The following is a 27,806-nucleotide window of genomic DNA, read 5'->3' on the forward strand; positions in this document are numbered from 1 at the left end:
CATTCTAAATTTGTGTATTATATGCAGGTATATTTCCTATTTTTAATATTAAAGAAACATACTTTTAAACTTTTTTTTTCTTTTTTTCTTTTTTGGGTCACACCCAGTGATGCTCAGGGGTTACTCCTGTCTCTACCCTTAGGAATTGCACCTGGTGGTGCTTGGGGGACCATATGAGGTGCTGGGGGTGGGGATTGAACTCGGGTTGGCAGTGAGCAAGGCAAACACCTTACCTGCTGTGCTGTCGCTCTGGCCCCACATGGCATTTAACTTGATCATTTTGCTGAATTTGGCATTTTGAGTAGGCTTAAGTAGGTTTCAAACTGTTTCCATTGGGAATTAATATTAAAGGAAGTTCTTATAAAGACACTTTAATGCAGTTTTAAAATTTTTGTTTATTTTTGTTTGGTTTTTGGGTCATATCTGGCTATGCCCAGGGGTTACTCCTGGTTCTTTACTCAGGAATGTTTCCTGCTGGTCCTTGGGAGCCATATGGGATGCCGGGGATCGAACTCAGATCAGCTGCATTCAAGGAGAATGCCTTACCTCTGCTACTATCTCTCCAGCCCCATCACTTTAAACTATTTTAATATTAAATTAGCAGCTAGCATATCTGAAGTATAAAAGTATGGTAAATTTGTCTAGGAATTGTTTAAATAAATGATATATTTAGAGGGATCATTTATACTAATTTTTCAGATTCTTGAACACTTGATTCTTGAATATTCCAAATACTTTCTTTGTGGTTTTGGGTCTTACTCGGTGATGTTCAGAGGCTGTTCCTGGCTCAATGCTCAGGGCTCACCATGTGATGCTCAGGATGGGATGTGGCCTCTTGCATGCCTGCTGCAAGCCTGTCTCCAGCCCATTGAGCTATCTCTTGTCCCACAGACATTTGAAGGATTGTTTTGTGTGGTTTTGTTTTGGGGACACAGCTGGCAGTGCTTAGGGGCTACTCCTGGCTCCATCCTCAGGAGGGCCCCTGTGGAATGTCTTTCTCTGGCCCTAAATACATTTGTTAAGGAAGCCGAGATTCTTTACTAAGGATAATGTTTTCATGACAAAGTTATTTTTCTATAAAAATCCCTAGAAGATTGTGGCAGGGAAGTCCCTGGTTTTACAGGTAGTGGAGGATGTTATTCTTACACCCACTTTAGTATGATTTAACCCTTTCATATTACACATGGTATATAATAATGACGTTTCATAATTAGAACCTCTACGAGACTGTTGGCTGAACATGTGGCCATCATCAATCAAGCTAAAGATAGAGAAGCAGAATTTACTTGGGATGTTTACCACAATGGGAAGTACACATAGTTTTGGCCTCCTTGCTATTCAGGCCGAACCTAGTGATGTAGGTGTCCCTTTGGAGCCAGGAAGGCACACCCGGAAGGAATTGGCATTATTTATTTATTAAATTTATTTATTTGTTAAATAAATAAAAAATGAAGCTAAATAAATCAGATTGAGCCAGGTTAGATGTTTGAAATCTATTTAAACTCTGAGGAAATATTTTTATCCTGCTTCTCAATGATTTGGGGTTGTATTTTTTTTGGGGGGGGGCACTAATGAATACAAGTTTCTGTTTGTCCCCTTGAGTAACGCTGATGTTTCACTATAAAAACATCTAGAGTCTTTCTTTATGCTTTCTGCAGTCTTTTCTTTTTGTTGCTTCCCACCACCCTTTCAAATGGGCAGTTTTTATTCACAGTGATTTACTTCTGAATAAAATGAGGCTGACGCTAGTCATATAAACCTTGAGTCGCTGAGCCGGTGGCTCAGTCTTCTCCTCCATCCGGCCGACTTTGTTGTGTGCAGCAGGCATCGAGGGGGCCCAAGAGGACCCAGACATGATTGCGCGCTTTTTTTTTTCTTTTTGGGTCACACCCGGCAATGCACAGGGGTTACTCCTGGCTCGTTACTCAGGAATTACTCCTGGGGGTGCTCGGGAGACCATATGGCATACTGAGAATCAAACGTGGGTTGGCCGTGTGCAAGGCAAACGCCCTACCTGCTGTACTATGGCTCCAGCCCCCGATTGTCCTCTTTCATTCCTCCAAGTCTGAAAAATCAAGTCCGACATCCCTGATGAGCCTTTGACTGGACTCAGCAACTTATTGAAAGTGGTCACCACCCCCTGTGGTGGCTGCTTCTTTGCGCTCCCTTTGTCCATTTGATGTTCCCATAAACCGACAGTCTCTTTTGCGCAGGTCTCTGACAAGCCTGTAGTGTGCATCTGTGGGAGACAGTGGCCGGCTCTGAGTTATGATGGAGCTGCCAAAGGTTCTTATCTAAGTGTGCTCCAGCCGGCGCAGCGGCCTCTCTGTCCCATTTTTATCATCAGTGCCACAGAGTGAATGTGACTCTCACCTCCTAGGTCTGTGCTTTCGAAAAGCACAGCTGTTCTGTGGCTTACACAGCTGCACACACCCCTGGTGCTTGTTGCCAGATGGATTTCAGAAATCACTTTGGAAATCTTGTCTTGTTGAAGTTTTTTTCCTGTTACCTCTTTCCATTATCTGATAGAGTTTCTGAAAATTTTCCTGATTTTGCATTTACTTTGTGAAATGACATGGATGTCATTAACTAATAAAATGTAGCAGTGAATTAAGGAGCAATGTATATTTCTGCCTTTTGAGAGCGTATTTAAGGCATAAACAAGCAAACACTTAAGTTTATCAAATGATTGGAATTTTCATACAACTTGGGTCCTTGAGTAAGCCAGTATTTCCCAACTGGGTGATCCCACTGGCCCAGTGGGAACGAAATAATCTAGTGGACTAATAGTAGCCTCAGGTGCAATTGAAGATGCTTTCTTTGTTTTCTTTTTTATTATATATGTATATATCTATATCTGGAGATGCTCAAGGGTTACTCCTGGCTCTATACTCAAGAATTACTCCTGGTGCTGCTTGGGGGATCATATGGGATGCCAGGAATCAAACCTGGTTCTGATACATACAAGGCAAATACCCTTCCCCCTGTCCTATCGCTCCAGCCCAACGGGGGAGGGGGTGGGGGGGGGCGGGAGGGGGTGTGTGCTTTCTGTTTATTCACTTAAAGAAGATAGATTTTCAGAGGACACTGAGTCCCCCACCCCCATCCATCCCCCTGGTGGTCAAAAGAAGTTTGGGAACCTCTGGTGTTATTTTTGCTTATGACTAATTTTTAAGCTTGTTACCATTTTTTATTTTGATCTACTTACATTGGTGGGGTTTTTCATTAATATTACCAGAGAATCGAGAGGTGGAACTTCAGTTGACTTTAATTCCTTATAGAAGAGTTTAGGAGCAGGGCTGAGGCCTGGGGCAGGCCCTCACTGAAGACTGTCAGGATTTCAACTGTTGGTGATGAGAAGGTTCCAGTCCGTTCAGCACTAGTGGGCAAGTGTAGGACACATTAGAGGAAAGATATCAGAGAACTCAATAATCAGAACAAGTGGAAGGATAGTGTCTGATGATTTTTAAACGTGTTCATGTTTTTGAACCCATAATGCTACATATACACTTTTTTTTTCTTTCTTTCTTTCTTTTTTTTTTTTGCTTTTTGGGTCACACCCAGTGATGCACAGGGGTTACTCCTGGCTCTGCACTCAGGAATTACTCCTGGCGGTGCTCGGGGTGGACCGTATGGGATGCTGGGAATTGAACCCGGGTCAGCCGCGTGCAAGGCAAAAACCCTACCGGCTATGTTACCACTCCAGCCCCTATACTCTCTTTTTTTACACATATGTGAAAAGATTTAGCAATAATTGGTTCTTGTTTGGCCTCCCAGAATATATTCAGATTCAGTGAATTAGTAAGTAGTAATTCTTATAAAATAGTAACACGGATTTGCGTGAATACTGAAATCATCCAGAATTGTTCCAGAAATACCACTGGGAAGAGGCCAAGAGTGGAACTCAGTTGAAGATCAGGGACCAACAGGAACGGCCTGTAGCAAACCGTCCGGCCCGGGGAGAAAGTGAGCGTGACTGGGGCTCAGAACACGCAGCAGGTTCTCCGTTTTGCGAACATTTCGGTTCCCAGCTTTCCCCCTGGTCGTTTTTGCGACGCGACGCATCCGCTTCGAGAATGTCTCTGAGCGATTGTCGCCCCGCGTCACTCTGTTGTCAGGGACCGTTCCCCTCCGTCGTCTCCCCGAGGACCCCTTCTCCGTCTGACGGGACGCAAGTGCGGGGCAGACCCTGCGTCCTGGAGGCCGTTCGTGCGCTCCGGGGAAGGCGCCGGCACCCGTGGGCTGACGGGAGAAGGCGGCCCGTGGCACCGCTGGGAAAAACCTGCCAGTCAGAGCAGCCTTTTCTTTTTTTTTTTTTTTTGGCTTTTTGGGTCACACCGGCGATGCACAGAGGTTACCCCTGGCTCTGCACTCAGGAATCACTCCTGGCGGTGCTCGGGGGACCCTATGGGATGCTGGGAATCGAACCCGGGTCGGCCGCGTGTAAGGCAAACGCCCTACCCCGCTGTGCTATCGCTCCAGCCCCGGCAGCAGCTGTTTCCGTTCCTCACAGACGCGCCGAGGGCACCGAGTTCTCTGATAGAATCCGAGTCAGACGTTTCCCCCTGCCCTTTCCCCAGAGGAGCGTCCTCTTCTGGACTCTCCAGAAAAATGAGGGCAAACTGGCCACAGTCAGGTCTTTTGTTTCTTGAGAGTTGCCCCGGCTGGCTGCTGACCCTCGGTGTGGCCGAGCAACGGGGTGGGATCATGCGGGCGTTGGGCAGGGCAGGCAGGGGCGACGCCGGGTGGCGGTGGCCAAGGCCCGCGGTTGACATCTCGGCTCTGGCTTGATTTTCTCGGGCGCGTCGGGGCCTCCGAGGAGCGAGATGCTGGAGCTGGTCCCCGCCGAGGAGGCCTGGTCCCCGCCGAGGAGGGGGCCTAGAGGCCTTCGGGGACAGAGACGGTGTTTCCGGGGAGGGGAGGAGGCGGTGTGGCCAGACCCCGCGTCTGTGGGGGGGAAGCGACGCCCCGCGTCCACCCGCGGCGCGTCGTCGTCACCCGGGCCCTGGCCCTGTCTTCCAGGCGCCCTGGATCGCTGCGTCATGGGCATCACGGCGGTGGAGATCCTGAACGCCTGCGACGAGGCGGTGCCCGCCGCCGTGGACTCGCTCAGCCACCCCGCGGTCAACCTCAAGCAGGCCATGACCCGCCGGAGCCTGGCCGCCCTGAAGAACATCGCGCACCACAAGCTGCAGACGCTGGCCACCAACCTGCTGGCCTCCGACTCGGCCGACAAGGCAAGTGGGGCGGGGGCAGGGGGCTTCGCTCTCGGTGTAGGGGGGGGGGGGGGGACGGCTTCCCCGGGGAAGATAACCCTGCTGGAGATGACTCGGATGCTGGGTGGCTTCGTTTGGGTTTTAAGATAATAACTGCTGCGATGACCCAGCGGGTAGGGCGTTTGCTTTGCCCGCGCCCAACCTGGCTGACCCAGGTTCGATTCCTCAGCTCTGCTCGCCGGCCTGGCAAAGCCTGGCAAGCTCCCCCGTGACGTATTTAGTATGCCAAAAACAGTAACAAGTCTCACAATTTGTTGTAAGACGTTACTGGTGCCCGCTCGAGCAAAGCCATGAACAACGGTAGGACAGTGCTCTAGGGCTACTGGTTTGCATGGTTTGCAGCTAGCCTGTGATTTTTGTTTGTTTGTTGGGGACCATCCCTGTCTATCTGTACTGGGGATGTGGGGTAGGGGAGGCTACTCTGGGCAGCCCAGGGCACGGTGGTGCCGGGGAGTGAGTCGGGCTTGACTGCGTGCCAGGCAGCACCCCACTCGCTCTCTTATTGGTGATGTTTTTGGCGCCCAGTGGGAGCTCAGCTGCAAGTGTAGTTTATCACCTGGGCTGCGGGGACCCATCAGAAATACAGCTGCCACCAAACCAGTGACTCGGCAGCCCCCCTGGACAGCTTCTGATTTCAGTCAACTTAATCCCATGTAGGTTTGTTTGTTTATTTATTTATATTTTTAGCACATAGGTAGGGCGTTTGCCTTGCATGCAGCCAACATGGCCGACCCGAGTTCGATTCCTCCGCCCCTCTCGGAGAGCCCGGCAAGCTACCGAGAGTATTCGATATGCCAGACACAGTAACAACAAAGTCTCCAATGGAGACGTTACTGGGCCCGCTCGAGCAAATCGATGATCAACGGGAGGGCCTTTACCTTTACCTTTATTTTTACTTTTTAATTTTTTTTTTTTTTATGAATCACCGTGAGGTACAGTTACAGACTTACAAACTTTCAGTCATACAATGATTGAGTACCCATCCCTCCACCAGTGCCCATTCTCCACCTTCTGTGTTCTCAGTATCCCTCCGTGGCAGGCACAATCCCTTTTACTCTCTCTCTCCTTTTGAATCCCACATAGTTTTAGGAGACTTTAAGTCTTTGGCATTTGGAGAAAAAAAAAAAATCCAAATTATTACAATTGAAATAAAAAAAAAATTGACTCCTATGCATGAAGAGAATTCTGTTTCTGAAAATTTTTTTTTTCTTTTTGGGTCACACCCGTCGATGCACAGGGGTTACTCCTGGCTCATGCAGTCAGGAATTATTCCTGGCGGTGCTCCAGGGACCATGTAGGATGCTGGGAATCGAACCTGGGTGGGCCGTGTGCAAGGCAAACGCCCTACTCACTGTGCTATCACTCCAGCCCCTGACATTTTTAAAAATTTTTTTTTCCATTTTTGAGATTCTTGCAGACATTTTACAATCTTTTGTCTTCCTGACATTTCTTTCTGACAAATTTCCTTTTGAAAGATTGAGCACTAGCTAGTAAAGCATCTGTGGGATTAAAAGGGAAGGAGAAAATAATTCACACAAACAAATTTAAGTACCTCCTGAAACAGAGCAATTTAGGTGCAATGACGATGTTTCTTGCTGTGGGTGTCACTCATTTTCCAGGGAGTCTCTGGGCTGTGGAGGTGATTCGGGGGGCTGGAGCACATGCAGTGCACGTGGGAGCCCCAGGTTTGGTTCCTGAGCCCCGCTGGAGTTCCCCGAAGCACTCCCAGGTGTGGCCCCAAAACAGAAAACTAAGGGGCTGGAGAGACGGCACGGTGGGTAAGGCACTTGCTGCACACAGTTGGCCTGCTCCATCCCAGCACCACATATATTCCCTCGAGCCTGCCAGGGTGGATCCCTGAGCACAGAGCCAGGAATCATCCCTGAGCACAGAGCCAAGAGGGAGCCCTGAGCAGAGAGCCAGGAGTGAGCCCTGAGCACAGAGCCAGGAGTGAGCCCTCAGCACAGAGCCAGGAGTGAGTCCTGAGCACAGAGTCAGGAGTGAGCCCTGAGCACAGAGCCAAAAAATGAGTCCTGAGCACAGAGCCAGGAGTGAGCCCTGAGCACAGAGCCAAAAAATGAGTCCTGAGCACAGAGTCAGGAATCATCCCTGAGCAAAGAGCCAGGAGTAAGCCCTGAGCACAGAGCCAGGAGTAAGCCTTGAGCACTGCTGGGTGTGCCTCCCCAAATCACACCAGCACAAAACAAAAAGTTAAAGCAAAATAAATGTGGGTTCTGGCTTGAGTAGTGTTACGCTGTACACAGTTTGAGGAGAATCTTGAGAGCAGGTTCAGGGAGTTGTGTGGAGCTAACATGTTTCGGAGATGCAAGCTCAGTCCCACTTTTCTTCCTGCCACCAGGATCAGGGCCCTGCATATCTCCCCTCCTCCAACGCTTCCCCTTCCCAAAGAGCCAATGAGCCCAGGGCACCCGTTGCTGGCTGGTCTTTTGTCTGGGGCCTCAGGGGTGGGGGGAGGAGGCATTTGTTTGTAGTGTTTGTGATCTGTGGTAAAGATGTCTGATCTTTGCTTTGTGGTGTTTGCGATCTATGGTAACATCAATGAAATCTGGGGACTATTTGGATAGTTTATCTGCATCACTACGTAAAATTCCCAGTTCAGGTAAGTGTTTGTTAGGATTCTTCATATAGAACTCAAACGGCAGAACCTTCATTCTCTGTGATCCCTGGGTGCTGTTTCTTAGTTGGGGAGATGTGTGACTAAATAAAGAGGCCCAGAGACAAATCTGACCCTGAGCAGAGAGCAGTGCCTGCATCAGATCTGCCTGTCCTGGGCTGGCTCTGGACCGCCCTGCCTCTCTCCAGTCTGTACGTGTTTCGCTGTCGTTACCACATTGCCCGTCTTCTCACCACATTGCCCGTCTTCTCCTGGGGCTGGGAACCCTTCCTGCACTTTCCGCCCCGCTTCCTGTGTTTTATTTAAGGTTTGAGGTTTGACTCGATTTCACGGCATCTGTGCCTTTGCCGTGCCCGCCTGTGCTTTCTGGAGATCAGCTCGACATCCTTAGGCATTCCACGTTCGCCGCATCACTCGATGCTTTTTTCACATGACTTTAATTTTGACCAACTTGATAAAATACCGTCCGCAAGCCAGCACGTGGCTTCTGGCATCTCACAGAGCATTCTTTTTCCTGACGGGATTCCCCGACGAGTAGACATTTGGCAAAAATAATTACATAACTGGAAAATTAAAGAAAAATAAGTGTTACAGTAACATTTACAGATGGCTTCTTGTGAGTGGTCGCGGTCCATTATGTGATTTTTACAATCTTGTTTGTCCCTGTTTTAATAGCGCATTTTATAGTGCAATTAGTGATGGAAGCACCAGATATCAGAGACTCCACTTATGTATTGTAAAATATATTGCTCGTGAACCTGCCCAGCCTTGTAGCAGTGGTAATTGTTGCCTGGCCTACAAGGAAAACAATTATAGAAGGGGGGAAGCTTAGGAAGCTGAGACTGCAAGAGGATAATCACTTTATGAAAAATGTATGTTGGTTGGACCATTAGGGATTTCTGTAACTATCTCCTCATGTTGAATTTGAGGCTCCTTCTAGGGCGATATTTAAAGAACTGCCCACTGGATGGCTTTCTAACCTCAGGAAAAGAAAACCCTCCCGGAGAGCTAAATCAAACAAAAATCTGCCCCCAAATGTAACTGAGGGTTTTTTAGTGGTATACAACTTGCTCCAGGAAATGGAATCTATCCCCCAACCTGGGCCCGTTGTCAATAGGGAGCTGTAGCGAGTGGCCGCTTTTTCCTTCGTAGAGGAGTGTTAGCCATCGGGCTGTTTGGAAGTCGCAAATATTTTATATTGCCAATTACATTAGTTATGCCAGGCATCTACAGCTTTGCAAACCAAGGGAGAATTTTATGTCCTATATCCTTTATTTTTCTTTCGGAGAATCAAGAAGACATGACATAGAATGAACTTTATTTTCTGCAGTGAGGCTTTGCAATTCGTGTGCGTTTGAAGGTAGATTTCTCTTATGACACATGTCTCATTTTTTCCTTTATTAGGACCGTTTATGGGCTTATCTCGTTTTCCCTACACAAATCCAGCCCTCGTGCCGGCAGGGATCATGATTTATTTATCCCTGTGTTTTCCCCCACATCTTCTGCAGCAGCTGTGCAATAAATATTCTTTGAATTGGCTGATGTGTAACAGAAAGTGCTGATGGTTCCTGCTACGGCCTCTGCCTGCGTCCGTTCCCTCGTGGTGATGGTCTTGACGGCCCCATCTCTTCCTCTTTACGGGCCTTTAGCCCTTCGCTCCTGGCTCAGCTTCTCGGTCCTCACTTTGGTTCGGGTGCCACGGTGGTCCAGGGCATAACTCACTCTCCTTCCTCTGCCATCTCTGCCTTGCCTTCACGCCCACATCCCGGAATCAACCCCGCCCCACCCTCTCCCTCCCTCCTGGCCCTTGTGAACCCCGCCCAGGTTCCCTGATCCTGAGCACCCTTGGGCTTGGCTGTGAGGAGCTGCCCTTTGGGAGCTAGAACATTGAGAAGCACCCACCCTCACGCGCTCTCAGCATGCTTCCCTCTGCTTGTGCCTCCTGTGGAGGTGGGGGGTGGTCCTGAGTGTTTGGGAAGAAAGCCCTGTTTGGGGGTCTCTCTCTCTCTCTCTCTCTCTCTCTCTCTCTCTCTCTCTCTCTCTATCTGTCAACTTCATTGGCTCTTGATCTTTTTTTATCTTTGGCTTTTTGGGTCACACCCAGCCATATCAGGGGTTACTTTTGGCTCTGCACTCAGGAATTACTCCTGGCTGTGCTTGAGGGACCACATGGGGTCCATACGATCGAACCCGGGTCGGTCGTGAGCAAGGCAAACGCCCTGCCCACTGTGTAATCCCTCTGGCGCAGCTCTTGATCTTCTTGAGACAGGAGGCGAGTTCCTCATCCTTTCATTTCTGTGCCCCAACATTTAGCGTGCAGTAAATTTGGAAGTTTAGATTTGAGTGATATCAGGGATTACAGCTTGAATACAAAGCAGAGGACCTTATGCAGCGGCTGCAGCATGATATTGGAGTCTTCAGTGGAGACGTTGGTTTGAGACAGCCTCTGTCACATCTGACATCTGTGTGTAGGAGATTTAGAAACATTGGTAGAGAAAGCGAACAGGGAGGCTGCTGGGGTGAGGTGGTGAGAGAGAACGATGATGGGATGGGACGAGGCTGTGGAAGCACAGAACAGGGGTGTGGCCGGTGACCTGGCCTGTAGGCCAGACAGCTCGGCCTTCCTGAGTCAGCCAGGGTGGAGCTGAGATGCCAGGTAATTCAAAGAACCCTGCCTACTGACGGGAGAATACAACGCCGCTCGCAGCAATGAGCGACGTGTGGGATTGGCTTTGAGGTTGATTGGAGAAAGGATGGAGATGACACGTAGACAGGAGGGGCAAAGGCCTTCCAGAAGACTGTACGGAGAGCACAGGGAGCAAGGTGCCCGCTTTGCTTGTAGCTGCCCCTGGTGTCATCCCCAGCATGGCCAGGAGGAAGCACAGAGCCAGGAGTAAAGCCTGAGCACCACTGACTGTGACCCACCCCCATTCTCCAGAAACCAAACCAAAACAAGCAAACAAAGAGAGCTGCACCTTGATGGTACCACAGGTCTGGGATCTTCTCCCCCTCTCTGTTCATGCTGAAGGACAGAACTACGTCAGACCATATTCCACCTTGGGGGTGTTCGCCATCATCAGATCATTCCAGATTCTGTCTTCCTGCAGTCTTACTCGCAAGTAAATTCGGTATTATTGTCCCTCAGTTTCCCAAAGATGAACCCAAAAGATGGTTAGTTGGCACCCGGACTGGCGGATCCTCTCACCTGAAGGGCTGAGGTGGCAGAGGGCTCAGGCTCAGCACATCGGCTGGTCTCCCCAGAGACTCAGCTCTGTCCTCCTGAGGCGCAGACACAGGCTCCGTGGAAAGGAGTGGGTCCGGCCACGCTCCCGAGAGCTCTCCTACAGGAGTGGGGGGTTGGCTGACTGCATTTGGTCCTTGAGATTCTGGTCGCCAGCCCTGCTGCCTCAGAGGACGGCGTTATTAGTGCGGAGGCTGTGGGCCCAGCTCCCCCGTGGAATTGCCTTCGCTTCATTTTTGAAAAGCAGTTCAAAGGGGATGGTTAAGAGCTGGGTTCTGGGGAAAGGCATGTCTGTGTTCAAATTACATCTCTGGGACGTGCTGCCTGAGGGTGACCTTGGGCAAATAACCTCCAGTGGCCTAGGTCACACGGATAATTGAAAAGAAATCTTCATAAAGAAAGGCCAGGTCGACAGCTGATCAGAGGGCTGAGGTAACCGAAGACTTGGGGAATAAAAAAGAAGGCTTGGAGTTGGTAATGAGGGAAGCCATTGGTGATCATTAAAAGTGCTTTTCCGGCAGAGGTAGTTGGACGAGAAATCAATACAAAGACTGAGGAATGAGTAAGAGGCGAGCTGGAGGTAGAGTGTGTTTTTAAAGTTTGCTTTTGGAAAACAAACAAAAGCAGCATTTACACTTGGAATGGAACCTTTTTTTTTTTTATTTACCAGCGAAATCTATTTTTTGTTGTTGGCAGAGAGGATTTAATTGGGGGAGGATCTGGTTTGGAGCGAGCAAAGCTGGACAACTCAGACCCACTAGCCACTGTTTCCTTAGAATCCATAGTGATAAAAGATCATGAGGAATATTAACCGGGTTGTTTTTGGTGAAGAGGAGGATCGCAGACTAGAGTATCACTTCCGTGGAAGAAAGTGCACTGTGATCTCTAGGGAGCAGCCGTCATTCTCTCAGCCCGAGAGCTGTCCTGGATCAGAGTTGGAAGATTGGTGAAATTTATAAAACTTAGGTCAGTCGTAGATCTTTTTTAAATTGAACCACTGTGAAATAGCCACTTACAAAGCTGTTCATGCTTAGGTTTCAGACATACAGAGTTCCAACACCCAGCCCACCACCAGTGTACATTTCCCAGCACCAGTGTCCCCGGGTTCCCTCCCATCACGCCCCACCCCACTCCCAGCCTGCCTCGTGGGTCATAGATCTTATGGGTGGACCTTGATGAACATTTGGGGGGCATAGAAGAAGGGTCTCAGTTTATCTTTGAAAACCTGTAATAGTTCATCTTTATGAGACATCTTCTCATAAAGCGTTTGCCATCCGCGCAACTTCTTTGTCGGGGAGATCAAGGACCTGCCTTGGACCCGTGTCCATGGAGCTGGAAGCCCTTCCTGCCCTGCAAAGCGGTCAGGGGCCCGTTCTGTGGCCTTGCTCCTCGGTTCCTCTTCACTCAGGTATTTATATTAAGAAATGAGAAGGCTGAAGGAACCGAGAAGTGACCAGATGCTTTACCTTCCACCTTGTATTTCTCTGTTTTCTAATTAGGCAAAAGGTGGGGGGTGGGGGTGGGGAATAAGTGGGTCATATTTGCAAAGGTCAGTAGCTTTGTATTCTCTGTAACTCAGTGGGAGAATGAAATTTAGAAGTCAAATGTAACCTACTGAGAACATTCTCTGTAATTTTTGCTCGCAGGATTCACTCTGTGAAAATATTTTGTAGTGATTGAATTGACTTTGTGATTCCCTGTGAAAAGGGCATGTTCGGTGCAGACAGGGACAAGCCCAGGGCGCTGTACAGGACTCCAGGCCTTGTGGCGTGAACGCATTTTGGTCCTAGAAAAATCGCATGATGTGGAATGACCTTTGAAGAATCAATTAAGTTTGTTTCAGATTCTACCCCCTAGTTCTTCGTACTATTTGAACACAAAATGAGAGCGTTGATTGTGTATCTGGTTGCATATTTATAAGCATAAATAAGCTCAGGCTTTGGTTGTTCTTAATGGTTATTGAGACATAATTTTTTTTTTATTGGTGGGGTACATAACTTGGAGGTGCCTAACTCAGGTTCTGTGCTCAGGGGACCAAATGCAGTGCTGGGCATTGAGCTAACATTGGCCACGGGCAAGGCAAGTGCCTTAATCTCTGTGCTCTCTCTCCATCCCAGTATAGCAAGATAGATACTTGCTATCTTAACAAGTAATTGTTGTCTAGCCTAAAAAATAAATAACCTTCAGGAGCCTTAGCTGAGCCATCCAATTTTAAGAAAACAGAGTAGGTGAAGGGTGTTCAAAGATACAAACTCTCAGCTATCGAATCACTAAGTCCTGAGGAGGGGATGCAATACAGCTCAGGGACTGGAGTGAATGATACCATCTTGCACCTTTGAAAATTATTAAGATCTTTCAGGGCCTGAAGAGTACAGTGGGTAGGACACTTTCCTTGCATTCAGTGGACCTGGGTCCATCCCCGGCAGCCCATATGGTTCCTCAAGCCCCACCAGAAGTAATTCTTGAGCACAGAGCCTGGAATGAGTATGTTGGGCATGTGCTCCCATCTCAGGGGGGTGGAGGAGGGGATTTTTCAGAGTCTACGTTGCAAGGAAAAAGTATAATTGTAAATGGTAATGAACGCTAACTAGATTTAGTGTGATAACACTCAGCAATATCAAGGCATTATGTTGTGTACGTGAAAGTAATATGATGGTATTATGTCTAAGAAAAGAAGGTCAGCCACAGAGAATGGATTGTCTCTGGCAGTAGGAGGAGAACAAAGTGCCAAAATAATGAGATTCCCTTTGGCGAAGGAGGATTCTGAGGAGTCCACCAGTTGTAGACCGAGGCAGGAATGGGTCCCTTTGCACCCGGGCCCTTGTGTCGGCCAAGGGTGGCACGCAGATGCTCCCACATTCACACGCACACGGGGAATGCACATGTCTGTATTCCGGGGGCTCCCTCAGGAAGCACCCTCCAACCCACCTCCCCCGACTCTAACCAAGCTCCGCGGTCCGAGGGCTGTAACCCCAGCTGACACCGCACTGGGGAGCGGCTGCTGCTCTCTTCTCTGGTTTGTGAGAGTTGATGAGGCTTCCCTGACATTTTCCGTGTCATCATGTCCCGCTTACCCCTCTGCATCACCCGGTTTTGCCTCCCTCCCCACCTGCAGCTCTGAGCTCTGGGCCATGAGACTTGCACTGCTGGGCAGAGCATCTCAGGAGCGACCCTTCCGCCTCCACCCCGCCCCGTAGTGCTGTCTGTGGCCCCTATTTCAAATGTTCCCTTGAACCATCTGTGTGAAATAGAGCATCCAAAGCGGTCGAGTAGGCCCAGGCTTGTGGGTGCAGAAGCATGACCAAGGTCTGAAGGTACATTGTTACATTAGTTACTGTTGTCACAGACATGATGAGGCACAGTGCAGCTCTTGAAGGACAGGTGACTCCTTCCTCCTCCTCCCCTGCTCCTCCCTCCCTCCTCCCTCCTCCCTTCTTTCTCTCTCTCTCTCTCTCTCTCTCTCTCTCTCTCTCTCTCTCTCTCTCGTTTCATCCCTTCTACAGTCCAGCCATGATGCTAATCATCCACCCTTGTCTTCCCAGTGAGAGCAGCGCACATAACTTTGCCATATTCTTGTCTTACTTCTGTTGTTTCTTCTGGTCTTCCTGTTCATCTCTAGAACATTCTCTATCTTTCTGTCTGTCTGTCTCCATATGAAGGGCTGCATTGTAGGTTGTGGGTGCTCATGTTCCGTCATAGTTAAGCGTGTGTGTTTGTGTGTTGTGTGTTGTGTGGGTGTGGGTGTGAGTGGGTGGGTTTGTGCACCCTCTGTGGTTTTTCCATCGAGTTCTGGTCACTGCTTTGAACATCTCTCCCTCAGATTCACTTCCCACTGATTTCTTCTCACAGCTGGAGAAAATGAGCTTTGCGTTACTTTGAATCCAGTTAACAGTTAAGGACCAAGAGTGTTTACTCAGCAGTTACGTATTTCATTGTTTATTCGGCTATTTCGGGGCTTCTGATTCTCTTCTCTTTGCAAGGATTCTTAAATGTGACCGGCTGTCCCTGTGGGTCATTGTGCAGTTCCCCCTGCCGGTGATGGAAACAGGGGAGCACCGCCTCATGCCCTGCATGGGACTCAGCAAAGCCCTCCTCAGCTGTGCTCGCACGTCAGAGTGGCCAGTGGCGTTCGGGAGGGAATTCACAGCTCATGTTAAATATCATTCATCATGTTCCAAACCAAGAGGGAGTGGGCTTCTTCTTTGATGGCATAAAATGTGCATGTTTTATTTTCCCTCGGAAATCCAGAAGCAAATCAGCCTGTACGTGAGTGGATCGGGAGCTCTGTGCGCGCTCAGAGGAGTCACTTCCATCCTCTCACCCCGAGTCCAGGGAAGCCTGCAAGGGAATAGGAGCACCCCATAAGTCTCCCTCAACCTGCTCCCCATCCTCTGTGATATTTCACGCTGGACTCTTCGTTGGGAGCTTGCAGGCCGTGGAAGTATTCTGATAGAGATATAATTTTTTTTTTTTTTGCTTCTTGGGTCACACCCGGCGATGCTCAGGGGTTACTCCTGGCTCACACACTCAGGAATTACTCCTGGCGGTGCTTGGGGGCCCATATGGGATGCTGGGAATCAAACCCGTGTTGGCCATGTTTGGCTGTGTGCAAGGCAAATGCCCTACCTGCTGTGCTATCGCTCCAGCCCCAACAGATATAATATTTTTTTTTGGAGAGGGACCACACTTGCAATGCTCAGGGCTGACTCCTGACTCTGCACTCAGGGATCACTCCTGGTGAGCTCAGGGGACCCTATGGGGTGCCAGGTATCGAACCCTGGTTGGCTGTGTGATGGTCTGCCGCTGTACTGTTGCTCTGGCCCCAATAGCATAAATATTTTTGACTTATTAATATGTTAATGGGCTGGAGCGATAGCACAGCGGTAGGGCGTTTGCCTTGTGCGCAGCCAGTCTGGCCAAGCAGGGTTAGGTTCCTCCACCCCTCTCGAGAGCCCGGCAAGCTACCGAGAATATCTCGCCCGCATGGCAAAGCCTGGCAAGCCACCTGTGATGTATTCAATATGCCAAACACAATAACAACAAGTCTCAAAATGGAGACATTTGGATCACAATTCCTTTGCGAAAATGCTTGAGAAATCTGCACTTTATTTAGGCTTGAGAAAAAGATTTTCAAACTTCTTGACTATAAGAATGGAATCAGCCTGTCCCAGTCAACATTTATTGGCTACTCGGTGCTGTGCTAGGCCCTGAGAGCCAAGCTGAAGGAGACATGATAGTTATCCCTGGGAAATAGGAACACAGAGAGATAAGAGCGGGCAGTAGGTGAGGCAGCTGAGAAACATAGACGGGACTGAAGGTGAGCCTTGCCTGAGGTGATCAGGATAGGCTTCCTGGAGGAGGAGTCGTTCAGGGACCTAAGGTTAGCAGAGGTGGTCAGCGGTCCTGAGCACTTGCTGGACCATTCATTCATGTCTGTCCCCGCCTGTACCTGGCACCACCATCCTTCAAGTGACCGAGACACAATGTGTGTCCATGTGGGTGTCTGAACTTTAACACCCCGGATGCTGGGCATTGACTGCTGCTTCCGTGTGGGGGCTGTCCTGTCAGCCTGCGGTCTTCAGCAGCACCCTGGCCTGTACTGGGTGCCTCCAGGCATGTCAGTTGGCCTTTAGAGCTGGTGGACAAGCCACCCTGAATCCCCCGCTCTGCAGTGCATTAAGGGCTGCTCCGAAATTCATTATTTCCCACCCCAATATGATGTCAGGGCAGGACATGGGATGAAGGCTGCTCCGCTTGGAGTGGGGGCACCCCTCGTCATAGCCCACCCCAACCTGGCGCTCTGTGGGGCTGGAAACACCAGAATTAGGGTGTCTGGCGGAAATGGGGAGTCCTGACTTTCGGAATGTGCGTCCGGTCTGTGTGAATGACTTCCCAGTGTCTGTCTGTTTGGAGCTCTGGGGGAGAAGAGGTTTGGGGCGGGGGTGGGGGTGTGTCCTCGTCACAGTGAAGCTGAGTGGCTCTCAGGGTAGAAGAGGCAGGGGGCCCCGGCCCCCCCCCCCAGTCAACCTTCTTGACCGAGTCACTCCTTGGTTCACTCAGCATCGCCTGTGCACTGTCCCCCGGGCCCGGCCAAGGCAGGGGCTTTAGCCACATCCACACGCACCGGGGTGGGTCCTGGGCACTCCTGCCCCCGTGCCCAGTTCAGCGTCATCAGGGAAGCTGTGGACAGATGAGAGACCTTCGCGGGGAGGCGTGACGGCAGGCAGGAAGGGGGACCGGGCCTGTGAAGGCCCCGGGGAGGGGGCGTGTCGTAGTGAGTGTGTGTGTGTGTGGGGTGGGGTTGAGAGAAGAGGGGGACCTTTGAGTGGGTGGGCACCATGCCCTTGGCAGCAGCAGCAGCTCCTCCCCGCCCTCCTTCGCCCTCAGCATCTCATCTTCTCGTCTTCCTTCCGTACCACGGCAGTCGCCTGGACCCGGCCGGGGGCCCAGGCGTGGTGTCAGGAAAGAGCTGGTTTCTCTTCTCTCTTGTCTTTTCTTCATTGGTTCATCGCACATATTTCTCAGCAGGGACCCATGTGTGGAAGGTGGCAAGGATATTCCCAGGTGAAGGGAGGTGGCCAATGACTCCTGTGACCTCCAGGGCCCCTGGCTCATGACTCAGGCACGCTGAGCTTGGGACTCCCTCCCTTCCTTCCTTCCTTCCTTCCTTCCTTCCTTCCTTCCTTCCTTCCTTCCTTCCTTCCTTCCTTCCTTTCCTTTCCTTTCCTTTCCTTTCCTTTTTTCTTCTTTCTCTCTCCCTCTTTTTCTTTCAAACCTCCCTCCCTCCCTCCCTCCCTCCCTCCCTCCCTCCCTCCCTTCCTTCCTTCCTTCCTTTCTTCCTTCCTTCTTTCCTTTTGAACCACCGTGAGATAATTACTAAGCTTTCATGTTTGAGATTCAGCCATGCAATGATCAAACACCCATCCCTCTACCAGTGCAAACATTCCACCACCAATGTCCCCATTGTCCACTCCCCATCCCCAACCCATCCCAGTCTTCACCCTGCCTCTATGGCAGACACTTCCCCTGATTCTCTCTACTTCTGGGCGTTATATTTTGCTCAGATTTTCCCGGGACACATTTCCGGTCTGTTTCTTTCATGCTACTGCTGTGGAGATGGGCTAGCTCTCCCGTGACTTCTCTCTAGGCCAATGCCATGTGGATCTTACTATTCCGATGGTGCAGGAATGTCTCTCGAAGATCTTTTTTTTTGGGGGGGGGGGCATGCCTGACCATACTTGGGAACTTTGTCACCAGACTTATGAAAGACCAGTTCTGGTGGAGTCTGGCTCCCATAGAATCTGCTGTGCTGGCTGTGACATCAGCACTGACTTGACCGCCTTGGCATTTGCTCTTCATATTTGCTGAGCTGTATAGGCAGCTTGAACCCACTTCCTTTGTGTGTGTGTGTTTTTTTCCTTTCCTTCATTTTCTTTTCTTTTAGGCAAAATGGTGATTGTAGATGAGGTTACCTCCTGCCCCATCCTTTGCTTCCAAGTCCTTTCCTGATGCTGGACTTTCAAAGCTTAAAAACTCCTGATGGAATATAAATACCCAACTTTATCCTTTGTGAAATGATTGCTTCTGGCTGAGTCCCTGAATGTGCTGCGTCAGTGTCTTGAACTCGAATACGAAATTCCCTTCTCCTTTTGTACTGTGCTTTGCTTATTGTCTTTCTGACATACTTAAAGATGATCTTTTTAGAAAAATGTCAGTAGTGTTTTATGTAATCTTTTAAAAAATCTTAATTACTGTCTATAACATGTAGCATTCTTCATTAATATTTTGCTTCTTCCAATAATAATAATAATAATAAAAAAACTCTGTGCTCAGGGGTCTCTCTAGGGGGACCATATATAATGCTGGAGATTTAACCCAGGGTCTCTTGCATACAAAGCATGCGCCCAGTCCTTTGATCTCTTTTTCTAGCCCCAGAAGCTACATTCTTTATAAAGGCCTAGTAAATGAAATATTTAATACTTTAAATTTCTTTCTTACAATTTAACTTTGTTGAGTAATTTGCTTTTTACTTATATACCACGCAATATACCCACTCCATAGGTGAGATCTTTCAGAGGGCTGTGCATATTAATAATATACTTGTTAATGAAACGCATAAAAGGAAGTGAAGGAATAGCAACTCAATCAAGTGTATTAACATTCATGCCTAGTCATAAAATCCTTTTCTATCCAAAGTCAATTATTGATGACATTTTATTCTCAGAGAGCCCGGCAAGCTACCGAGAGTATTCGATATGCCAGACACAGTAACAACAAAGTCTCCAATGGAGACGTTACTGGGCCCGCTCGAGCAAATCGATGATCAACGGGAGGGCCTTTACCTTTACCTTTACCTTATTCTGAGAAAACCCGTTGCAGGGCCTGCAGACTCTCGGTGTTCAGTAGCAGTGCTTTACCAGCAGAGGGCACCAAACATCCACTTCAGTCCCGTATTTGCTCCTGCCTGTTCAGTGCTTGTCTGCTGCCCCCCCCATCCCCCCCCCCCCCCCCCCCCCCCGCACGCACTGTAATCCTTCTTATACTTAAAATCATTAGCATTAAAACTCTATTTTTATAGTGAATGGTGAAATATTCCTCTTAGCTAATCTTGAACTATTTAAAAAAGACATTGAGGCATCCGTTTTATTTTTATTCATTGAACCTTCTGCATTTTACATTATGCGTATTCTCAAAAATTATTTTGAAAGATCTATGTTCAATAAGAGATTCTGCTCAAAATTAAGAATAGATTTTGTGTTTAATTTTTTTCCCCCAACAATATATTCTTAGATAATAAATCAGTTTTTTACAGCATGCTCTTAGAACATGCATTATAAGTCTGGTATTTGCATGATTATTTTGCCAAATATTATATTGTTTGCCAAACACTTCCAATTTAGATTTAGCATTGATGTTCATGGAAAGTGTGTCTGTATCTGTGTGTGTTGGATGTGTAACACCTTCTTAGTCTTTGCCACGATTTCTGGTTTCAGAGCAGATTTAGATTTTTTTTTTTTAAATCCACAATTTTCTGTTTTACACCTTGGCATTAAGATCAGTTTATGTTGAAGACACAGTGTCATAAATCTATTCTTATGATTAGAAATCTGAGCTATATGACTTTATAGTCATATATTGAATTTGGTGTTCTTTCAGGAAGAATAAATTATTTTGCTAGGTAGCCATAAAAATAACCTCAAAAACTGTGACACTAAAAAACAAAAGAAATTAATTAAGAAGTTAATATGCTCTTAAATCAAGGCCTTCGAAGTGGATGGTGTAAGAGGAGTGAGGATATTGCCCGTGTTTAATATTTTCAAGCCATAGGATAAAATGAACTATACTTAATATGTCATTTTGTCATTGGATTTCGAGGGTGGCACTGTTTTGGTGGCGTGGTTTAGCTAGCATGTGGCCAAGCCTGTGAACAGTGAATTGAGTAACGTGGATATTTCAGTGGATACGTTCTCTTCTTCACAGATTATTTTTTGGTTGTTTCTCTAATGGGCAATTGCCTGTGGGGTGTGTGGGCTGAGAAACACCCGTTTGAATAAGGACTCGCCTCCCTCCATTTTCATGAAGAAACCAGTTCAGCGGCGGCTCACTCTCATCCATGAGGCAGCAACACAGTAATTCCCCCGTTGTTGCTTGTCTGTGAGTGTCTGCAGCCCACCCTGCTTAGTGCTCTCCCAGCAGTTCCCTGGGCACTGTGCGATGCCTGGGAGTCAACCTGGGCCTCCTGCTTGGACAGGTGCGCTCTGTCTATTGAGAGCGTTTTCTCTCTCTCTCTCTCTCTCTCTCTCTCTCTCTCTCTCTCTCTCGGTTTCTCTCTCCCTCACTCTCTCTCCCTCTTCTCTCTCTTCCTCTTTTCTCTCTCTCGCTCTCTCTCCCTCTCTCTTCCTCTTTCTTTCTCTCCTTCTCTTTCTCTTCTCTTTTCTCTCTTGCTCTCTCCCTCATCTCTCTCTCCCTCTTTCTCTCTTTCTCCCTCTTCTCTTTCTCCCCCTCCCCCTTGCTCTCTGTCTCCCTCTCCTTCCCTCTTCCCTCCCTCCCTCTCTTTCCCTCTCTCTGTCTACCTCCCCACTCTCTCCTCTCTCTCCCTCTCTCTCCCCACTCTCTCCTTCTCTCTTCCTCTTCTCTTACTCTCTCTCTCCCCTCTCTCTCTCCCCCCCCCCGCCCCTGCCGTCCCTCTCTCACCCTCCCCGCTTCTGCTGGCTCTTTGCGCAAGGCTAGTGTCCCTGACCTCTGAGCCCCTCACAACGCGTTCTGTTCCTGCACCTGGATAGCAGATGATGTTCTGCAGATGCCTTGCATGCAGCGGTTTGGTTTTTCAGAAGTCTTTTTAGTTTAATATTTTATACAGTAGCATGTCAATGTGAACCATTTTTACAAAAATATTGAATATCTTTAGATTTTATTTCCTACAACGGGAATGTTTAGAATGTTTTGATATCTATAAGTTATATTTTTCCACTTTTCAATAGAAAGAAGTCCAGTTCCACGTTCCATATTTTTTTCTCTCTGCTAAATATGTGTCCACTGCTCAGAGCCTTGGAAAATCTGGCACCAGCCTCTGTGCGGAAGTACCTCAGCCAGGTATTTGTTTCTTCCTGGCCACTTGTCTCTGATTTCTCAGAGCCACGAGCTGTGTGTTCCTCCGAGAAAGAGAATATGAGTGGTTCATGTGAATGTGCCTGTGACCCAGAGAGTCTCCATAACTGTCGAAAAGCAGCAGAAACCTGGGGAATTTCCACAATCTCCCTCATATATCATCCACAGTGGTGTATGTATCAAAGTTGTTTGTGATAGCAAATGTGAATAACATTCTGATCTTCTGTTCTGGTCAAGTTGGTGGAATATACTGTGTAAAACGTCATAACAATATGGTCAAACATAATAAAATGAACTGATTCAGACTAAAGTAGAAGTAATACCTTAGGCCCAGAACTTGAGACCTAGCATCACCACCAGTGACAACAAAGCACTATTGGCCACTACATCACAATGTTCCACTCCTAGTGATGAGGACAGACATGACCAGTCATCACCCATAGGCTGATGGCCCCAGAACCTCCTCACTGGTGAGTAGCTGTGGGACTCTAAGCTGATCTAGAGGGTTCTGGAAGGAAGCATGGAGATGAGTTGACAAGTCTTCTCAGGGGTCAGGAACCCTCTGCTTCCCGACGACATGCTAAGGAACTGATTGTCAGCTGTACATGTGTCACAGACATGCATCTGGGCCATGGGCACCTCCTGAGCGGGTGGACTAGGGGTCCTTCCCCTGATACTAGCTTGTTGGGCCGGGGTTCCTGTGCTGCTGGGCCTCGCAGTGCTTGCTGAGGGCTACCAAGTGGGCGCCTGCCTTTCGTGTGCACTAAATCCTGTACTTCCCCTCTGCCTAGCAGTTGTGCGTGCTTGCATGTGTGCGTGCGTATGTGTATTTGTGTGTGTCTGTGTACTTTGGCAGGGAGGGCGTTTGGTCACACCTAGCACTGCTCAGGGCTTATTGTCAGTTCTGTGCTCAGAACTTTTTTATTTATTTTTATTTTTTTATTAGTGAAATGCTATGAGGTACAGTTGTAGACTTACAAACTTCGTGCTTGCGTTTCAGTTATACAATGATTGAGTACCCATTCCTCCATCAGTACTCATTCTCCACCACCAATGATCCCAGTGGCCCTCCCACCCCCCACCCCACCACCCCACCCCGCCCCGTCTTTGTGGCAGGGCATTCCCTTTTGCTCACTCTTTCCTTTAGGGTGTTGTAGTTTGCAATAGAGGTATTGAGTGGCCATCGTGTTCGGTTTATAGTCTACTTTCAGCATGCATCTCGCATCCCGAGCGAGTCCACCAAACATCCTTTACTTGGTATTCCATTCTCTAATCTGCGCTGCCTTTTCTCAGGGGTCACTCTTGGCTGTGCTCTAGGGCTGGTCCATGATCCAGGAATTGAACTGAGATCATTATTTCTTTCTGCCTTGGTACCAGTAGGTTTGGAGCTCAGTGACTAGAAATACCTTCTTATTTGTCTCCCCCCCCCCCCCCCAATGTCTTGCACAAATGTACTTGAATGCAGATTGAACGAATGAAATATATGATGAACAAAATTGAGGATGTCTTTAAAAATCACTTTGTAGTGTAAATTTACCACACTACTATGTATCTTAGCTGTACTGCAGAAATCTTTCTTTTTCTTTTTTCTTTTGACTTTTTGAGCCACACCCAGCAATGCTCAGGGTTGATTACACTTGGTTCTATACTCAGGAATTTCTCCTGGCAGTGCTTGGGGGACCCTATGAGGTGCTGAGGATCAAACCCTGGTCAGCTGTGTGCAAGGCAAATGCCCTCCCCGCTGTACTTGTTGCTCTACCCCTCCCTCCCTTCTGTTCCCCCTAATTTTCCTTTGGGACTTAGTCCTTTAGCCTAGAATAGTTGGAGCAGGATTACTGACACGTCTGGGAATAAGTTTTGGGAGCGCGGCCCCTCGGTGCTCCTTGAGGATGGGTAGGAAGGAGACTGTGTGACACCAGGGAGGCAGAGAAAAAGCACCAGCTGAGAGATCGTACGGAGCTCACAAGAAAGTGCACTGCTTTCATTTGGTGCAGTCGGAGATACAGGGACTGTGACGAGACATGAAATCGGAAAGGGGAGGGAGCGATATATTTCGAAGGCCGGTTTGTGCATTGCCAAGAAGACTTTGGTAAGAATTTCATCTTCAGATTTAAAAAAGGCTGGAGCAGTCCCAGAGGCCAGGAACAAATAGTCCTGTTGGAAGAGAACTGAGGTAGGAGAGAGGTCAGGTAAGGATATTGGCTGTCGTTTTACTAGAGAAGAGTTGCAGAGCAGTAGAAAATAATTCACGAAAACCTTCAGGCTGCCCATGACTCATCCTGCCCCGCATGAAGATGGGCAGAGGGTTGTGCCAGAGGGTGGGGAGAGGGCAAGGAAATGTAATTGCTCCATGAAAGAAGTAACCCTATCAATATAGCCAAACTGTGTCCTTTGGGATGTAGCGGAGACACAACGTGTTCTGGCTATCGGATTTACTATGGAGTGATACATGAAAGTGGGTGAACTTGGAGAGTCAGGGTGTGAAGAAGAGGAAGGCAGGGTGTTGGACAAAGGTGTGAATGCGAAGGTGAGCTGAACAGAAGGGACATGGATACGCAGCTAGGGTGTAGTGGGCTTTGCATTTTACGCTAGAACTCATTTCCTAGTGATGGGACTCTATCTTGCTTTTATACAATGGAAGGAAAGTATAGAAGTAAAACAAACGAGACTCTTCCTTCCTTCATGACACAGAATCACCATCAGCATTTCCGTGTATTTTTTTCCCCCAAATGTTTCTTGCCAGGCTTAGGGATTGAACCTGGGAAACCCTTGACTATTTTTTTTTAATTGTTAAATCATTGTGGCCATTTTTAATTGAAAAATAATGAATACTGCATCAGTGAGCATCTTGGCCGTATTTCTACTTAGAATGGGGCTCTAGAAATAACTGTAGTGGATCAAATTATCTTAAGGGTTCACCATGAAGTTTGCCAAATTCCGCTCCCAGCGGATGCTATTTAAATTCCTGCCTCTATTGTGTGGGCTTGACTGGAATTATACTCCTGACTAAGTAGTTTTTTAATGTTTACTGTTGGCTAATTTTATAAATGGTGTTTGTGCTTGTTTTAACAGTGACTTCCTTAACAAGGAGTTTGAGCGTGCTTCCCTATATTTATTGACTCTTTATGGTATTCCCACCCCCCTTCTCCTCGGGCATCATTGCCTTCTCCGTCTTTGAGAAACATTTCTCTGGGTTATATATCATCAGCAGTTCTGTCATACTTTGTTTCTTTGCTCTTCGATATTTACATTGTAGTGAATGCTAAGGGTAGGTATGATTGGAAAGTTCTTCTCTCCAGATACAGTGCATCACTGGTACTTCTATTCAGTTTGAAACATTATGTGCTATTCTTAATTTTTCTTAACGACTGGTGGTAGTGTCGATTTGGGGGCAGATCGGTGGCATGATTAGATTTGTGCTGCAGACAGCAGTGCGTTGGGCTCGGGCCTCTGGGTGGTCGAGATGGGGGCCCATGAAACTTACTTAGCAGAGCCAATCTGAGTGCGGGGATCGTGGTGATTGGGGTAGACTGATTCGAGACTGAGCATCCACAGGTGCAGGGGGTTCGGTGAGAGGGTGGAGGTCAGGACATTAGATATACAAAATCGGGACATCTAAGTGGGAAGCCTTTAGAAACAGGATTGAGGTGACTTCAGAAGGCCGATCTGGTGGACGGTGGAAAATCAGCACCTCACCTAGGAAGGGAAAACCAGTTTCCAGGGCAGCAGGTGGAAGATCGAGGGGGATGAGAATGAAAAGGCCTCCGAGGAAGGCGTTCTCTGGGAGACTGGGAGACGTGGCGTGTTAGAGTTTCTCATAGTTTGGGTTTGCCTCTTTGCTCCTTTTGCCCTCCTCTCTCCCCAGCAAAATCAATGTCAGATACTGCAAAGAGATTAAGGGAGAGAGGGACTGAAGAGTTTCCATTGGATTCCCTCAACTCTTTTCAATAAATTTCACTACAAGGGCAGCGGAGGGAGAGACATAGCAGAGGGAGGTTGGTCAAAGGCTAATACTCCCCCGTCTCAATGAATCTAAATAGATTGGAACGTGTTCTTTGTTGAGGGAACAGACGGTGGCCAGGGGAGGGTTGAAAGTAAAGTCAAAAAAGGAGGGATCTATGGAGCAGGAATTTTAAAGGCTGAATAGCTGTGATAAATGAGTTGTTTTATCAGGTGAAACCAGTAGTTGCCTCTCAGAAGTAGAATTTGCATATCAATGACTGAGATACTTTTTAATGTGTCCTTTGAGTAATAAGACCTCTTATGTCTTGCTTTGGACATATTAATGTGCAACTTTCTCATTGTTCTGGCTGCAGAACATTGTTCAAATTAAGTTTCTTTAATACGTTGCTCAATGGCAAAGTTGGTGTTCCACTTTTTTCCTTTTTTTGGGTGGGGGGGGTCACACCTGGCGATGCAAGGGGTTACTCCTGGCTCTGCACCCAGGAGTTACTCCTGGCGTTGCTCAGGGGACCATATGGGATGCTGGGAATTGAACCCAGGTCGGCCGTGTGCAAGGCAAACGCCCTACCTGCTGTGCTATCTCTCCAGCCCCAGTGTTCCACTTTTAATGCTGTATATCCCCCCAAAAGATAATGTCATAAGTATTTGAATTTCTTGGACTACTTATTGCTTACTAATGAATACATAAAACTATACTTCACTTTTCATTGTGACCGTCTTTTAAACATATCCATTGCAGGGAAATTTACCTAAATATTCTCATAACTCCCTGATGGTTCAAGCAATAAAGACCAACCTCACAGACCCGGACATCCACGTGCTGTTCTTCGATGTGGAGGCCTTGATCATTCAACTCCTGACCGAAGAAGCCTCGAGGCCGAACACGGCGCTCATTTCCCCCGAGAACCTGCAGAAAGCGTCCGGCAGCGCGGACAAAGGGGGCTCCTTCCTCACGGGCAAGCGCGCGGCGGTGATCTTCCAGCAGGTGAAGGAGACCATCAAAGAGAACATCAAGGAGCACCTGCTGGATGACGAGGACGAGGACGAGGAGCTGCAGCGGCAGAGGCGCGAGGAGAGCGACCCCGAGTACCGGGCCAGCAAGTCGAAGCCACTGACCCTGCTGGAGTACAACCTGACCATGGACACCGCCAAGCTCTTCATGTCCTGCCTTCACGCCTGGGGCCTCAATGCTGTCCTGGACGACGTGTGTCTCGAGCGGCTGGGCATGCTGAAGCCCCACTGCACCGTGTCCTTCGGGCTCCTGTCCCGGGGGGGCCACATGTCGCTGATGCTCCCAGGCCACAACCAGGCGGCTCTCAGACTGTCCTCAGAGGGCGTCGGGAAGGGGACGTACGGAGTGTCCCGCGCCGTCACCACCCAGCACCTCCTGTCCATCATCTCTCTGGCCAATACCTTAATGAGCATGACCAATGCCACTTTCATTGGCGACCACATGAAGAAGGGCCCCACCAGGTGTGACCGGGACGCTGATTTTACTCTTTGGTTTTAGGGAACAGTCCTGTTTATGTTTGGCGTTGCATGTTATTTTATTTTTCCCTTCAGCTTCACAGTCTCAATTTATTTTCTGTGTTACCTAGTTCCCCTGTAAATTTTATGACACAGTCCGCATGTTTTAAGCATGAGAACTATAGTGTTTGTTTTTTTTAATTGTTTTTTAATTTTGCTTTGCTTTTTTTGTTGATGTTGTTCGTTTGTTTCTTTTTTGGACTGCATGAGGCAATGCTTAGGGGTCATTCCTGGCTCTGCAGTCAGGAAATAGTCCTGCTGGTGCTCAGGGGACCTTATGGGGTGCTGGGGATTGAAGCTGGTTGGCTACCTACAAGGAAAAGTGCCCTATCCGCTGTACGATCAGTCCAGCCCCTAGAACTATGCAAAGGTGGTGATAAAGATACTTTTAGTAGCTATTAAAAAATAATTTCGAATGAGTGCCTAGGTCACAGTTCAGCTTTAATAGATGAGTTATAGATTAGGTCTTTTGTGAATATTGTCTTAATATTTAGATCTGTTTACATCTGCGCTATCATCCCATTCAAGATGATTATTTGGTTAAATGTTTCTCATT

General features: G+C 48.1%; 1 protein-coding gene across 1 annotated transcript in view; it reads left to right on the forward strand.

Moving 5' to 3' along the window:
- Positions 1-27,806, forward strand: part of WDR7 (WD repeat domain 7) — a 352,939-nt gene that overhangs the window by 75,818 nt on the left and 249,315 nt on the right. Inside the window, exons 14-15 of the mRNA XM_056137959.1 lie at positions 5,023-5,237; positions 26,463-27,196. Of these exons, the coding sequence (XP_055993934.1) occupies positions 5,023-5,237; positions 26,463-27,196 (949 nt within the window). The remainder of the gene's footprint in view (positions 1-5,022; positions 5,238-26,462; positions 27,197-27,806) is intronic.

This window comes from Sorex fumeus, unplaced genomic scaffold (assembly GCF_029834395.1).
Source record: "Sorex fumeus unplaced genomic scaffold, SorFum_2.1 ptg000128l, whole genome shotgun sequence".
In the NCBI taxonomy this organism is placed as follows: domain Eukaryota; kingdom Metazoa; phylum Chordata; class Mammalia; order Eulipotyphla; family Soricidae; genus Sorex; species Sorex fumeus.